The following is a 15617-nucleotide window of genomic DNA, read 5'->3' as shown; positions in this document are numbered from 1 at the left end:
CACCTATCCTTCTCAAATTCTTCCAAAATATAGCAGAGGGAGGAACACTCCCAAACTCATTCTACGAGGCCACCATCACTCTGATACCAAAACCAGACAAAGATGTCACACAAAAAAAGAAAACTACAGACCAATATCACTGATGAACATAGATGCAAAAATCCTCAAAAAAAATACTAGCAAACAGAATCCAACAGCACATTAAAAGGATCATACACCATGATCAAGTGGGGTTTATCCCAGGAATGCAAGGATTCTTCACTATATGCAACTCAACCAATGTGATACACCATATTAACAAATTTAAGGATAAAAACCATATGATAATCTCAACAGATGCAGAGAAAGCTTTTGACAATATTCAACACACACTTATGATCAAAACTCTCCAGTAAGTGGCCATAGAGGGAACCTACCTCAACATAATAAAGGCCATATATGACAAACCCACAGCCAACATTATTCTCAATAGTGAAAAACTGAAACCATTTCCTGTAAGATCAGGAACAAGACAAGGTTGTCCATGCTCACCGCTGTTATTCAACATAGTTTTGGAAGTTTTAGCCACAGCAATCAGAGAAGAAAAAGAAATAAAAGAAATACAAATCAGAAAAGAAGAAGTAAAAGTGTCACTGTTTGCAGATGACATGATACTATACATAGAGAATCCTAAAGATGCTACCAGAAAACTACTAGAATTAACAATGAATTTGGTAAAGTAGCAGGTTACAAAATTAATGTACAGAAATCACTTGCATTCCTATATATTAATGATGAAAAAACTGAAAGAGAAATTAAGGAAACAACCCCATTTATCACTGCAACAAAAAGAATAAAATACCTAGGAATAAACCTTCCTAAGGACACAAAAGACCCATATGCAGAAAACTGTAAGACACTGATGAAAGAAATTAAAGATGATACAAACAGATGGAGAGATATACCATGTACTTGGAGTGGAAGAATCAACCTTGTGAAAATGACTATACTACCCAAAGCAACCTACAGATTCAGTACAATCCCTATCAAGCTACCAATGGCATTTTTCACAGAACTAGAACAAAAATTTTTACAATTTGCTTGGAAACACAAAAGACCCTGAACAGCCAAAGCAATCTTGAGAAATAAAAACAGAGCTGGAGGAATCAGGCTCCCTGACTTCAGACTATACTGCAAAGCTACAGTAATCAAGACAGTATGGTACTGGCACAAAAACAGAAATATAGATCAATGGAATGGAATAGAAAGTGCACAGATAAACCCACACACATATGGTAACCTTATCTTAGACAAAGGAGGCAAGAATATACAATGGAGAACAAGACAGCTTCTTCAATAAGTGGTTCTGGGAAAACTGGATAGCTACATGTAAAAGAATGAAATTAGAACACTCCCTAACACCGTATACAAAAATAAACTCAAAATGGATTAAAGACCTAAATGTAAGGCCAGACACTGGAAAGCATAAACAAGACGAAAAGACAGCATTCAGAATGGGAGGAAATATTTGCAAATGAAGCAACTGACAAAGGATTAATCTCCAAAATACACAAGCTGCTCATGCAGCTCAATATCAAAATAACAAATTACCCAATCCAAAAATGGGCAGAAGACTTAAATCAACGGGAGAGGCCACAACAGTGAGAGGCCCGCATACCGCAAAAAAAAAAAAAAAAAAAAAAATCTACAAACAATAAATGTTGGCGAGGGTGTGTTGGCGAGGGTGTGGAGAAATGGGAACCCTCTTGCACTGTTGGTGGGAGTGTAAATTGATACAGCCACTATGGAGAACAGTATGGAGGTTCCTCAAAAAACTAAAAATAGAGCTACCATACGACCCAGCAGTCCCACTACTGCGCATATACCCTGAGAAACCCATATTTCAAAAAGAGTCATGGGGCTTCCCTGGTGGCACAGTGGTTAAGAATCCACCTGCCAATGCAGGAGACACGGGTTTGAGCCTTGGTCCGGGAAGATCCCACATGCCTCAGAGCAGCAAAGCCCACGAGCCACAACTACTGAGCCTGCACTCTAGAGCCCTTGAGCCACAACGACTGAAGCCTGTGCACCTAGTGCCCGTGCTCCACAACAAGAGGAGGCACCACAGTGAGAAGTCTGCACACTGCAACGAAGAGTAGCCTCCACTTGCCACACCTAGTGAGAGCCCACGCACAGCAGCGAAGACCCAACGCAGCCTATAAATAAATTAATTAATTAAAAAAAAAGAGTCATGTACCACAGTGTTCACTGCAACACTATTTATAATAGCCAGGACATGGAAGCAACCTAAATGTCCATCAAGAGATGAATGTATAAAGAAGATGTGGCACATGTATACAATGGAATATTACTTGGCCATAAAAAGAAACGAACTTGAGCTATTTGTAGTGAGGTGGATGGACCTAGAGTCTGTCATACAGAGTGAAGTAAGTCAGAAAAAGAAAAACAAATACCATATGCTAACACATATATATGAAATCTGAAAGAAAAAAAAAGGTTCTGATGAACCTAGGTACAGGACAGGAATAAAGATGCAGAGGTAGAGAATGGACTTGAGGACACGGGGAATGGGAAAGGGAAGCTGGGACGAAATGAGAGAGTAGGACTGACATATATACACTACCAAATGTAAAATAGATAGCTAGTGGGAAGCAGCTGCATAGCACCGGGAGATCAGCTCGGTGCTTTGTGACCACCTAGAGGGGTGGGATAGGGAGGGTGGGAGGGAGGCTCAAGAGGGAGGGGATATGGGGATATATATATACATATAACTGATTTACTTTGTTATACAGCAGAAACTAACACAACATTGTAAAGCAATTATACTCCAATAAAAATGTTAAAAACAAACAAGGAAGGGAGAATAGACAAATCTCCCAGAAATACAGAATTTTAAATAATTTATGTAGGTATACCTCCCCCAAGGAGATAGAGCATAATTCCCCACCCCTGAAGTGTGGGTTTGCACAGCAACTTTCTTTCAAAATGTATAGTATGAAAAGGAGGGAAAAAACTAACTTCACAGTGGAAAAACCTGACAAAACTACCTCAGCCAGTTAATATCAAAGTTAACATCATCAGTGGTGTCCTGTTGATAGCATGTACCCCTAAAATGATGTGATGAGATTGGCACCTTACCTCTAGGGTTTTCCTCTCAAAACCCCACAACTCCAGTCTAACCATGAGAAAAACATTAGACAAACAAAAATTGAGGCCCATTGTACAAAATACAAAAATTGAGGCAGATTCTCCTAAAAACTGTCAAGATCATCAAAAACAAGGAATGTTTGAGAAACTATTGCAGTTTAGAGGAGCCTAAGGAAACATGATGACTAAAGGTAATACACCATCTAGATGGGATCCTGGAACAGCAAAGGAACATTAGGTAAAAACTGAGGAATCTAAATAAAGGATAGGCTTTGATTAATAATCTATCAACATTGGTTCGTGGTGACAAACCTACCACAGTAAGATGTTAACCAATAAGGGAACTGGTGCAAGGTATATGGGAACTCTCTGTACTATCTTTGCAACTTTTCTGTAAATCTAAAATGATTCTAAAATTAAACCTTTATTAAAAATAAAAGAGTAGATTGAGAAAATTTAACCCTATTTTTTGTCTGTCCCTTATAGGTGAAGAGCTTTTTTTTCTTTCCTTTCTTCTGTGGTCTCTCTCCTGACCTCGTGAAGAGCTCTTACTGAAGCAATTAAAATCAGCTCCACACCTCTTCAGCTTGAGTGCTTCTCCACTTTTTACAACTGAAATATGATTGGTATGTTTAATCACAATCAATGGGTTAAAAAAATTGAACTTTGATCTATTTTAAAGGAATGTTGTCCCTTAGTTTTGCTAAATGGTCCAACTTAGTTTCTCCTTGCTATTTAATTTTCTGGCTTATAAATTTTGTATCACATTTAAAATATAAACCAAATAAAAGATTGTACTAATATGATTCTTTATGCTTCTTTGCTCTCAATAAAATGTCCTTATGTCATTAGTCAATTTCAAGGGTCAATCTCATAATTTGGTTCTCGTAGTTTGGTTTCCTAACAGGAGATTTCGGTCCACAGCTACTCAGCTCTCTTTCCTCTAAGAAGTTTAAGAGATAGAGAAAACAGCTACAGACAACTATTCTAAGACACTTATGGTACATTTAGCCAACACTTTTGCTCCTTTTCACGTTATCTATAAGCATTATCAATGCTGACAAAGCAACAATGCACTATGCTCTGCTTCCCAACTGCATACCTGATGGTTTCATTGTTGTGTTATTGATTTTCTTTCTCTTTTGGATATGAAGTATCAGAGCAAGTAATGAAAATTCAATTATCAATTCAATATGATTCAATTTTGATGAAATATTGATGGATAAATGTGTGAAGAAACTATTTTTTTCACATTTCTCAACCTGTTTGATCCTCTGCAACATTGTACCCTGATGAAAATCTCACTTCCTAATTTCCTTTTGTTCTCCTCCTACACTTCTGAGTCCATTTCATTTGTTGGGGTGGGGGATTGGGGGAGGCAAAACTATCTACTATAAGTAGATATTTCACTATAAGTATATTGTGAAATGTCAGTGAGATAAAATGTAAAAGCACCTGGAACTTAAGAGGCATTCAACAAACTAGAGTGTTTTGCCCTTCTTTACTTGCCTTATAGATGTAGGTGCTTTGCAAGGTTCTTTCCTTGGCCCACTCCTTTTACAACTCACGTTCTTCTTAGAGTCCTCTGCTCCCGTGTCTTCAAACGCCTCCTATACACCAAGGAGGACTGTATTCCTAGTTTCTCCCTTACTATTGATCTTCAGAATGTCTCTTCAGCTGCCTACTAAACAAGTCCATCTGGATGTGCCCTACCCCTTCTCTACACAACAGGTCAAAAGATATTACCACTCAGTTGTTTAAGATGAGAAATCTAGATATCAGTGAAACCTAAACTGTCTCAGCATACCATTCTCCCTGCTTCTCACATCTAATCCGACACCAACTTCTGTCACTTAAACTCCACTTAATACCCCCAGTGGATGATCTGTTTTGTTTGTTGCTGTATCTGTGGTGCCTAGAACAATGCCTGACACCTAGTAGATACATACTGAAATCATTTATTGAATGAATTAATCTGTCCTCTCGTCTTTGTCTGCACTGCCATGGATGTAGTCCAAGCCCTAATTATGTCTTTGGAGACTCACATTCATAACTCCTGAACTAGTTTCTCTGCCTCTAGTAACTCCAGCTCCCATTGCCTTCTCTCCAATCCATCCTGTACACAGCTTGCCATGAGTAAACTGTAAACATCCTAAAAAAATTTCCCTGGTGCTTTACAATATAACCTCAATCTACCTCATTAGCCTGTTCTCCCACTATTTTTTCATTCTACAAATTCCCTATTTTCCCTACTTTCAACACACATACTTTTTTCAAATTTCAAATTCCAGCTCTTCAGTGTTATATATATAGGAAAGAAACTGACTTTTGTATATTAACCTTGTATCCAGCAACTTTGCTATAACTGCTTATTAGTTGCTGGAAATTATTTTTATGTGATTCCTTGGGATGTTCTACATAATCATGTCAACTTTGAATATAGTTTTATTTCTTCCTTCCCAGTCTGTATTTAAAGTTTAATTTCCTTTTCTGGAGTTATTGCATTACCTAGGACTTCCAGTACAAAGTTTAATAGGCGTGGTGAGGGAATTCCCAGTGGTTAGGACTCACACTTTCACTGCCAAGGGTGTGGGTCGGGGAATTAAGATCCAGAAAGCCATGAGGCACGGCCAAAAAAAAAAAGTGTGGTGAGAGCAAACAACTTCACCTTGTTCCTGATCTTAGGGGGAAAGAATCTAGCAATCTAGTTTCTCACCATTATGATGTTAGCTATAGGTTTTTTGTACATGTTCCTTATTAAATTGAGGAAGTTACCCCTATATTCCTAGTTTGCTGAAAGTTTTTATCATGAGTAGGTGTTGGATTCTGTAAAATGCTTTTTCTGTACCTATTGATGTGATCAAATGATTTTTCTTCTTTAGCTTGTAGATGTGATGGATTACATTAACTGATTTTTGAATGTTGAGCCAATTTACACACCTGGAATAAATCCCACTTGGTCATGGTGTATAATTCTTTTTCTGTACTGCTGAATTTGATTCGCTAATATTTTGTTAAGAATTCTTGCATCTATGTTCATGATAGATATGGGACTGCAGTTTTCCTTTCTTGTAATGTCTTTATCTGCTTTTGGTGGAAGGGTGATGCTTGCCTCATAGAATGGATTAAGAAGTGTTCCCTGCTTCTATTTTCTGAAAGAGATTATAGAGAGTTGGTGTGGTTTCTTCCTTATATGTTTGATAGAATTCATCAGTAAACCCATCTGGGCCTGGTGCTTTCTGACATGGAAGGTTATTAATTATTGATTAAAAATTTTTAATAGATATAGGCCTATTTAGATTATTTCTTCTTGTGAGACTTTTGGTAGATTATGTCTCTCAAAGAAACTGGTCCATTTCATCTAGGTTACCAAATCTGTCAGCACAGAGTTGTTCATATTATTCCTTAATTATCCTTCTATTCTTCATAGGATCTGTAGTGATGGCCCCCTTCATTCCTGCTATTAGTAATTTGCCTTCTCTTTTTATCTTAGTCTGGCTAGAGTTGCCAATTCTATTGATCGTGTCAAAGAACCAGACTTTGGTTTCATTGATTTTCTTTATCAACTTCCTGTTTTCAAGTTTCACTGATTTACCCTCTATTATAATTTTTATTATTTCTTCCCTTCTGCTTACTTTGGATTTCATTTGCTTTTTTTCTAGTTTCCTAATGTGGAAGCTTAAATTATTGATCTTAGATCTTTATTCTTTCCTAAGATATGCACTGCTTTCACTGCAGCCCATAAATTTTGATAAGTTGTATTTTCATTTTCATTTAGTTTGAAATATTTTTAAATTTCTCTTGAGATTTCTTCTTTAATCCATATGTTATTTAGAAGTATGTTGTTTATTTTTTATTTATTTATTTATTGGCTGCGCCAGGTCTTAGTTGCAGCATGTGGGATCTTCGTTGCAGTATGGAGGATCTTTCGTTGCGACACGAGGGCTCTTCACTGTGGCTCACAGGCATCTCTCAAGTTGTGGCACACAGGCTCCAGGGCTTGTGGGCTCTGTAGTTTGTGGCATGCGGACTCTCTAGTTGAGGCACATGGGCTTAGCTGCCCCACAGCATGTGGGATCTTAGTTCCCTGACCAGGGATCAAACCCACATCCCCTGCATTGGAAGGCAGATTCTTTACCACTGGACCACCAGGGAAGTCCCAAAGTACGTTGTTTAATCTCCAAGTTTTGAGGGAATTTCCAGGTATCTTTCTGTTATTGATTTTCAGTTTCATTTCATTGTGGTCTGAAAGCATACATTTTAGGATATCTATTCTTTTTAACTTGTTAAGGTGTGTTTTATGTCCCAGGATGTGGTCTACCTTGGTGAATGTTCTGTGAGCTTGAGTGTACTCTGCTGTTGTTGGATGAAGTGGTTTAGAAATAACAATTAGATCCAATTGATTGATGGTGCTGTTGAGTTCAACTATGTCCTTACTACTTTTCTGCCTGCTGAATCTGTCCATTGCTGATAGACGGGTATTGAAGTCTCCAAATATAGTAGTGGACTCGTCTACTTCTCCTTGCAGTTCTATCAGTTTTTGCCACATGTATTTTGACACTCTATTGTTGACGCTCTGATTTTAACTGAGCAGTTTATGATTGTTTTCTCCATCCTCTTAGCTATCAAGTATATTTTTAAAAATTTTATAGTTCTGAAACTTCAGTCTGTCTGCTTACATTACCCATCTGTCCTTGCATGTTGTCTTTTTCCATGAGAGCCCTTAGCAAATTAAACATAGCTACTCTAAATTTCTGTTCTGTTCTGAGAATTTCAACATCCCTGCCATATCTGAGTCTGGTTCTCATGCTTCATTTGTCTCTTCAAATTGTGCTTTTTCTTGCCTTTTATCATCCTTCGTAATTTTTTGGTTGGAGGCCAGACATGACGTATCAGGAAATAGGAACTGAGGCAATTAGGCTTTTAGTATAAGGTTTTATGTTCATCTAGATAGGAGCTAGGCAGTACTTAACGTTTTCTGTAGCTCTAAGTGGCAGAGGCTTGTTTCCTCTACCTTCCCTGTTGTTTTGTCTTCTTCCCTGTTGTGTTTTTTCCCTAAGAATTCTTTCTTAAAGAGTCTGTCTTGGAGCTCTCAGTCATACTCCACAGATACTACACTGGAACTCTGTTGTCAAGGTGGAAGGGTATTTGGGAAGCATTCAATAATCTTATATCTCTGTCTTTTATTTGGCCTAGGTCCCTGGGCTGTGACCTTCAGAAGTATTTCTTAGACATTTATTTCTCTTCTCCCATGATATAAGAAGGCTAAAGGGGGCTGAAATTGTCTAACTTGCTTTTCCCCCGGTGAGATAAGGCTCTGGTAGAGTAATTTCCTTCAGAGGGCAGGACTTTGTCATGGAAAATGATCTGGGTGTATTTCAAAATAGTTACCTTCTCCTCCCCTGAAACACAAGGGGATCCCTGATCTTAATCATGAGAACTTGGTGGGGTTCCTGGGGGTAAATCCTATAAAGTGTGGAGGTTCTCCTAAGAGTGGAGTTTTTAACTGTCAAGCCAGTTAGCATCCAGTAATTTGTCAAAGTTACCATTTCACTGTTCATATCAGTTACTGGCCCAAGCAGGTCTGCTCCTGGTAAGCTGATCTCTAATGTGATTCTATCTGGCTGTTTCTCCACTTTAGGAGTGGTGGTTTGCCCTATGACCTCAATTCTCCTTCGGATCTGAGAAAAGGCATTGATTTTTCCACCTGTTCAGCCTTTTTCTTATGATTCCATTTTCTCCATCCTCTCTTAGCGTATCAACTGTATTTTTTTAAATTTTATAGTTCTGAAATTTCAATCTGTCTGCTTACATTATCCATCTGTCCTTGCATGCTGTGAGATGTGTCTTGCTGTGAGGATGGAGTGATGACTTCAGCTCCTTATATGCTGGAGCTGAAACTGGTAATTGCCTACAAACTCTTTTTTAAAAGTTCTTCCCTGTTTTCGCTATAAAGCAAGGCTGGAATAATCCTCTCTGAGGAGTCTTCCCTGATCTCTCTCTGCTAAATGAAAAGCTCCTGCCTGTGTACTCTAGTACTTGGTACAACTACAAGTATTTCATATATTGACTCTTAGCTCTGTGACTCTGTGAATGCCTGGAGAACAGGCTTTTTGGCTTATCTTTGCATTTCTTGCATATAGTATAAATAATTGCTTAATTGAAAGGAAAAAGGAACAAAACACTGTTCACTAATTAAAAACAAAGTACTACTTTTATTTGGCTCACTTCTCCATTTATTAGAATAACCACATGTGGAGAGGCACAAAGTACTTAAGTTTTACATAACTACAAAGTTATCACAAATCCCAAACTTTTTAGCCACAGATACTTCACTTACTCTGTTTAAAGAAAAAGCTTTCAAAACATCTGAGTTAGCCTGATACAGAGATCCTGAATAAATGGGAACTACATATTTTTAAATGCTTGTACTTTCTGCTCTAATAATGTCTTCTTTAAATTGAATCCAGCATAAAAGGGATTGAAATATGTAAGGTCATAATGCAAATGTTTTTGAGAGATAGTGAAATTAATCTGTACAACATGGAAAAGGATGTAATGTGCACAGAAGGTCTGCAAGGATTCACTGAGCCATCTGGGCTTCCATAGCTTGTGCTGTCCATTCTGGTGCTGTCTGACTGATTTTCTCCAAAAGGTTATTCACTTGGAAACAAAGCGATTGGATCTGTTTGTCCCATGTTGGCAGGGCTTCTCGTGCTAAAGAAAAAAGGAATAATGTACAAAGTTGAAATTACTCCTTTGCAACCACAGTGAATGTTGAGTTAGAAGATAAATACAGTAACATTGATTTTTAAACGTTTACTCCAAAAATCTTAGTTAATGAAATTAAGCTAATTAAGAAACAGTTAAGAAAAGTACCCCAATCACTGGCACAAAGTATAAACAAAACAAAAAAACACAAAATAAAACCAAACCACCTCAACTGCAGCAGTCAGACAGACAACTTCACTGAGGCCACCTGTTCTCTCACCAATGTCTACTGCTTCGTAAGACACTGCCACCAACTGGGGAAAGTGAAACTTGAAAACACTACGTTCAGTGAAAGAAGCTAAAAGGTCACATATTGTATGGGTTCATTCATATCAAATATCCAGAACAGGTAAATCCACAGAGACAGAATAGAAACTGGTTGCCAGGGATTGGGGAGAGAGGTATGAGGAGTAATTGCTTAAGGGGCATGGGATTTCCTTTTGGGAAGATGAAAATGTTCTGGAACTAGGTAGAGATGATGGTTGCATAACACTGTAAACATACTAAATGTTACTGAATTTTTCACTTTTAAATGATTAATTTCATGTTATGTGAATTTCAACTCAATTAAAAAATAGTAGTGGAGGAATAGGGATTGCTTTACTAACAGTAAAATTTACTATAAATTTATTACCTAATATTGTTACAGATCAATGGAACCAAATAGAGTACAGAAATAGATCCGAACATATATGTGGAACCCAATATACGCCAAAGATCAGAAAGGATGTTTTATTTAATAAATGATATTTGCATAATTGGCAATCCATCTTTAAAAAAAACCAACTAGACCACGCCTTAAAATTATACACAAAAATGAACTGCAGACAGATTAAATTTCTAAATATAAAACAATAAATAAAATATTAGAAGAAATTTTAGGAAAATATTAATTTTATCCCAAAATGAGGGAGACTTTCTTTTTTTTTTTAACATGTTTATTGAAGTATAATTGCTTTACAATGGTATGTTAGTTTCTGCTTTATAACAAAGTGAATAGCTATACATATACATATATCCCCATATCCCCTCCCTCTTGCGTCTCCCTCCCACCCTCCCTATCACACCCGTCTAGGTGGGAGGGAGACTTTCTTAATCAATACAGAAAACACAAAAGCCATAAAATTAAAAATGGACGTATTTGGCTGCAAAAGAGCTTTTAAATGTGTTTATGCTATGCATTGCGTTACAGAAACACAACTGATAGAAAGAGAAAAATATCTGTAACACAGATAGGAAAGGTGTGGAGGGGGAAGGAAGGAAATAGACAAGAAAAACTAACATGAATTCACAGAAAAGGAAATACTAATGGCCAATACATGGAAAGATATTAAACTTCACTAGTGCCAAGGAAATGCACAATAAAACAATAACATAGTATTTTCCCCCCAACAATTGGCAAAAGATAAAAAGAAGAATAATATCCAGCTCTTAAAGATTCATTCTCTCATATTGGTGGAAGTGTAAATGGCTACACCTTTCTGGAAAGCAAACTGGCAGTAGCTATTAAGAATCAAAACATGTATATCCTCTGATGCAAAGTATGCAACTTCTGAGACTCTGTTCTATAGAACTAAGTGTCCCAGTGTATAAAGATATGCACAAGGAAACCACCTGAATGTCCATCAACAGGTGAATAGTTGAACTCCATGAAATATTATGCAGCTATTAAAACAAATAAATTAGATTTATATCTAGTGACTTGCAAATATATTCACGGTACATTAACCGAAAAAAAAAAAACAGAAAACCACTTTGGGACTTCCCTGGTGGTCCAGTGGCTAAGACTCTGAGCTTCCACTGCAGGGGGCATGGGCTAGATCCCTGGTCGGGGAAGTTCCACGTGCCAAGCAGTAGAAAAAAAAAACAACCCCTAACAAACAAACAAACGACACTTCATAGAACACGATGTACTTTAAAGTATAATGCCACTTTAAAAAATCTCTACATGTTTTTACTTATCTATATAAGCATGTAGAAAGGCACACGAGACTTTAGACTGACATTAGTAATGCCAGGGAGCTGGGATCAGAGGAATGCAGGTGAAAGTGGAAAGACATTACAGACTCTTCCTTTATTCATCCTTGTAATGTTTTACTTCTTATGAGCAGATTTACCATTGTAGTTTTTAAATCTAAGAAAATTAGAAAGTAAAATATCCCATATTCTATCAAGTTGGTATACGTTAATTTAAATTGTGTTTACTTGGTGACGCCTCTGCTATACTCTTCATCATACACTGTGCTCATTCAATAATTATTTATTTCCCACTTACAACGTACAGGGCACTGGAAAAAATGTTGGCTATACCATGGAGAACAAGAGACACTTAATATCTATCACTGGGAAGCTGAGCTTGGTTAACAGAAACAGACATTTAGACAAATTCAGGGTGACAAGAACATGTAACTTAAAGCCATACCTAACCTGGGAAGTCAGGAAAAGCATTATTGATTAACATTGTTCAAACTAAGACATGGGGACAAATAGAAGATGGCTGGAGAGGCTGCTTGTGGAGAGGGATGACTATTTTGGAATGTTTAAAGTGGGAAAGAATTTACAATGCTGGAAAAAACAAAAAGTCCTGTGAGCTGGATTGGAAAGAGAAAACCATAAAGGATCACGCAGGACCTTTTGGAGACTTTGTAGAATCTTACTCTACAAGCAATGGGGAAGCCATTCATCAGCATGTCAAGGAAGAGAGTAACATTTAATAATTTGGTTTTTATTTCTTTTTTTTCTGTTTGTTCGCATTTTTAAAAGATCACAATCCCTCTGGCTCTACTAGGGCAACTGGACTAGAAAGGAGCTATTGCAGATGTGAGAAGAAAAGCTAAAAGGCTATTTCTTAAGCCCAGAAGGGGTTTTGGGGGTTCAGAACAGGCTGGTGACAGTAAGAAATGAAGAAAAGTACATGGATTCCAGATACACTATGAGGTAAAATTCAAAGGATTCTGGGCAGTGAAGAAGAGAAGGGGTCAAGGATAAGGAATGCTGGAGAAAGTGAACAGTGTAGTTTCTGGCTGGCTGGCTGGCTGGCTATTTTGGGAGGCAGGCAGTGGAGGAGATAGTGAATTCAGTTTTGGGTATATTCATTCTGAGAAGCCCACGAAGCAATCAGGTGGGAAACACCTATTAGTCAATTAGAGCTGCTGAATCTGGACTCAGAAGGGAGATTTACACTAGAAATCTAAGCACTGTCTGCATAGATATGGTAACTGAATCAATGGGAATAGGTGAGATTACCTAGGGTAACAGCAGAGTGAGGAGAAAAAGGCTGAGGAGTATGTCCTAAGCAACCCCAATATTTAAATTTAAAGCACTATAGAATCTACAAAGACAACTGGGAAGAATACCTGGAGAAATAGGAGGGAAAACAGGAGAATAGGGTGAAGGAGATGACAGAAGTCAAGAAGGGGCGGGGGCACTCAAAAAGGAGTGAGTGATCAACCCTATTCAATATGCGGAAAAGTCAGGATGAAGCCTGAAAGATAAAAGGATTTTTGTTAAAATGGAAGAGACCTGACCATGTTTAAATATTGATAAGAAGAAGCCAACAGAGAAAAAAAGGATGAAAATAGACAAAATAATTGCTAAGCTCAGGTTCCTAAAAAAGATTTCTTTTTTGGAGCAGGGAGTGACAGAGTTCAGAGAAGGGATCCAAAGTGCAAGAGGAAGAACTGGAGAGAGAGATGGAAACCATCTCCCATATAACACGAAAGAAGTAAAAGACAGAATTAGATCTATATTGAACAGATAGTGAAGGAGGAGAAAAGTCAGAGGTTTAGGAAAATGAAATCTGAAATAGTCACTGCAGAGTAGGGAAAAAGTGGACTTGAGAAATGTATCAAGAATCCCAGGCAGCATCGAGAATTCAGGACCTTGAATTTTGCAGTGGTATCAATCTGTCTGGTGCTCTGACTCTTCTCCAGCAACGTTAGTTAGTTACTCAAGTACAGGCACGGAAAAGATGGAGAATGGGTTCATTCAAGGTGAAGTTTTTGCTGGACAGCAGGAATAAAAAGTTCGCAGGCAAGTGTTCTGGGGCATCTGTAAAAGAAGTAACTGAATCATGAAAATGATTGAAATCCTGATTTCATAATTCATGATGAATCATGAAATCTAAGCTGGATAGGAAGAACAGTAAAGGTTAAAAAAGGGCTGAGCTGACTGAAAGAAAGTGAAAGTCAATAGACCAGAGGCTCCAATGCAGTCAAGGAAGAGGTGAAGTAGAAGTACCGGAGAAAGACCACTAGAAAGGCTGGGAAATGGTCATGGTCAGAGTGGGATACTTCAAATTAAAACTGTACAAGTGGAATGGTTCTGGGTAAGGTCCAGGGCATAAATGAGGTGGGAAGAAGGGCTGAGGAGGTATTAGACAATGAGAAAGACAAGAGATCTACTTACTTGTCTGCCTTCATCAGTTTAGTGAGCTGCTGAACAGGAATGCAACTGTCATTTCTACATGCCCAATACACGGTATGTGGTCAATAAATGTTTGGTGAGTAAATGAGTGAACTAATATAACAATTCCAGTTTCAAATTTTTCCACCGCATAGAAAATGCTGCATTAATTAGATTCATGAATATAAGTTCATAAAAATTATTTTAAATTATTTCTTTGGGAAATAAGCTCATTCTAGTAGTAAGATTCTGGGTCAAAGGAAATTGCTCAACATGTTTTAATCACAAATATACAACACTTCGCTGCCATTTCATTATGATATAAACAAGCAAAACTTCTTACTTTCAAAATGAACTATTCCATCAATCTGATCAATAAATCCATTCATACGTCCTTCTGTTATCATTTGCGATGCTATCTTTTCTGCCTGTTGGAAAAAAACCAATAAATTCTTAGACGCTTTAATTATCATTTCTAGTTATTCACATATTCTCACCAAGAGAACTGAAAGCTCTTGGTTTAGCTACCCATCACTAAGCTTTACGTATGTGTTCATCTGCCATTCATTACAAGAGTAAATCTTATAAATCTGCCTGTTATATCCCAACAATTCCTTCTGGGTACAATCCATTATTTTAAGTTAATTGGGATCTGTTTTTCTTGCTGTAAGATTTTAAGCAAGAATCTAGCCTTCTAACCAACTTTTCTCTCTGCTCAAAATCAAACTAACAATTTTTCCTCTCACTGGGATCCACATCTCAAAAAAATCCCTAGCTTTTCTTATTTTATTTCATTTCAATTTTCACAGTATTTATCACCCCCAAAACTCTCTAAGACAGTAATATTTTTGAAGAAAAAATGGAAAGGAGGAATAATGTTCAAATTTAAAAGGGAAACGACAGGATTTAAAAGACCATTAAAGGGGAGCAAAAGGTCCTCTACCTAATTCCTAAAGAAATACTTCATGTTTACTGTCTGTTTAGCAAACTGAGTTGTGACAGTCGTTTTAGTAACTCTGACCATCTTCATAATCAACCCTAAATCACTCTTGAACAGACTGTGACTTGCATTTATTGTTAAAAATATATTCACTTCCCTTAGTCTCAGCAAGGGATCATACCTCAAAGCCTAAGAAGAAAGCAGCTTTTAATGGTAACTGAAGCCTTGGTTCCGAAATTGTTCCACTTCCTTTACTGTGTGTTGAATGTGTACACGTAAAGGAACTGTATTAGAAAATACTAAATTAAAATTTCACCAACAGATAAAAGGGGATGTGACCATAACTACATGACTC

General features: G+C 37.4%; 2 protein-coding genes across 2 annotated transcripts in view; one reads left to right on the top strand and one right to left on the bottom strand.

Annotated features, from left to right (window-relative positions):
- The window catches only part of LOC102974962 (placenta-specific gene 8 protein-like), a 33454-nt gene extending 29509 nt beyond the window's left edge, over positions 1-3945 (top strand). The window contains exon 5 of the mRNA XM_007127555.1: positions 3634-3945. The gene's annotated coding sequence lies outside the window, so the exon portion shown is untranslated. The remainder of the gene's footprint in view (positions 1-3633) is intronic.
- A 5420-nt stretch (positions 3946-9365) lies between these two features.
- COPS4 (COP9 signalosome subunit 4) overlaps positions 9366-15617 on the bottom strand; it is a 36362-nt gene continuing 30110 nt past the window's right edge. Inside the window, exons 9-10 of the mRNA XM_007127556.4 lie at positions 14666-14750; positions 9366-9864 (exon numbers count right to left, since the gene is read on the bottom strand). Coding sequence (XP_007127618.1) covers positions 9731-9864; positions 14666-14750 — 219 coding nt within the window. The 3' untranslated portion in view covers positions 9366-9730. The remainder of the gene's footprint in view (positions 9865-14665; positions 14751-15617) is intronic.

The sequence above is a fragment of the Physeter macrocephalus genome, chromosome 7 (assembly GCF_002837175.3).
Source record: "Physeter macrocephalus isolate SW-GA chromosome 7, ASM283717v5, whole genome shotgun sequence".
Classification (NCBI taxonomy): domain Eukaryota; kingdom Metazoa; phylum Chordata; class Mammalia; order Artiodactyla; family Physeteridae; genus Physeter; species Physeter macrocephalus.
Note: the sequence above shows the minus strand (reverse complement) of the source record. Positions and strands in the feature narration are given on the sequence as shown.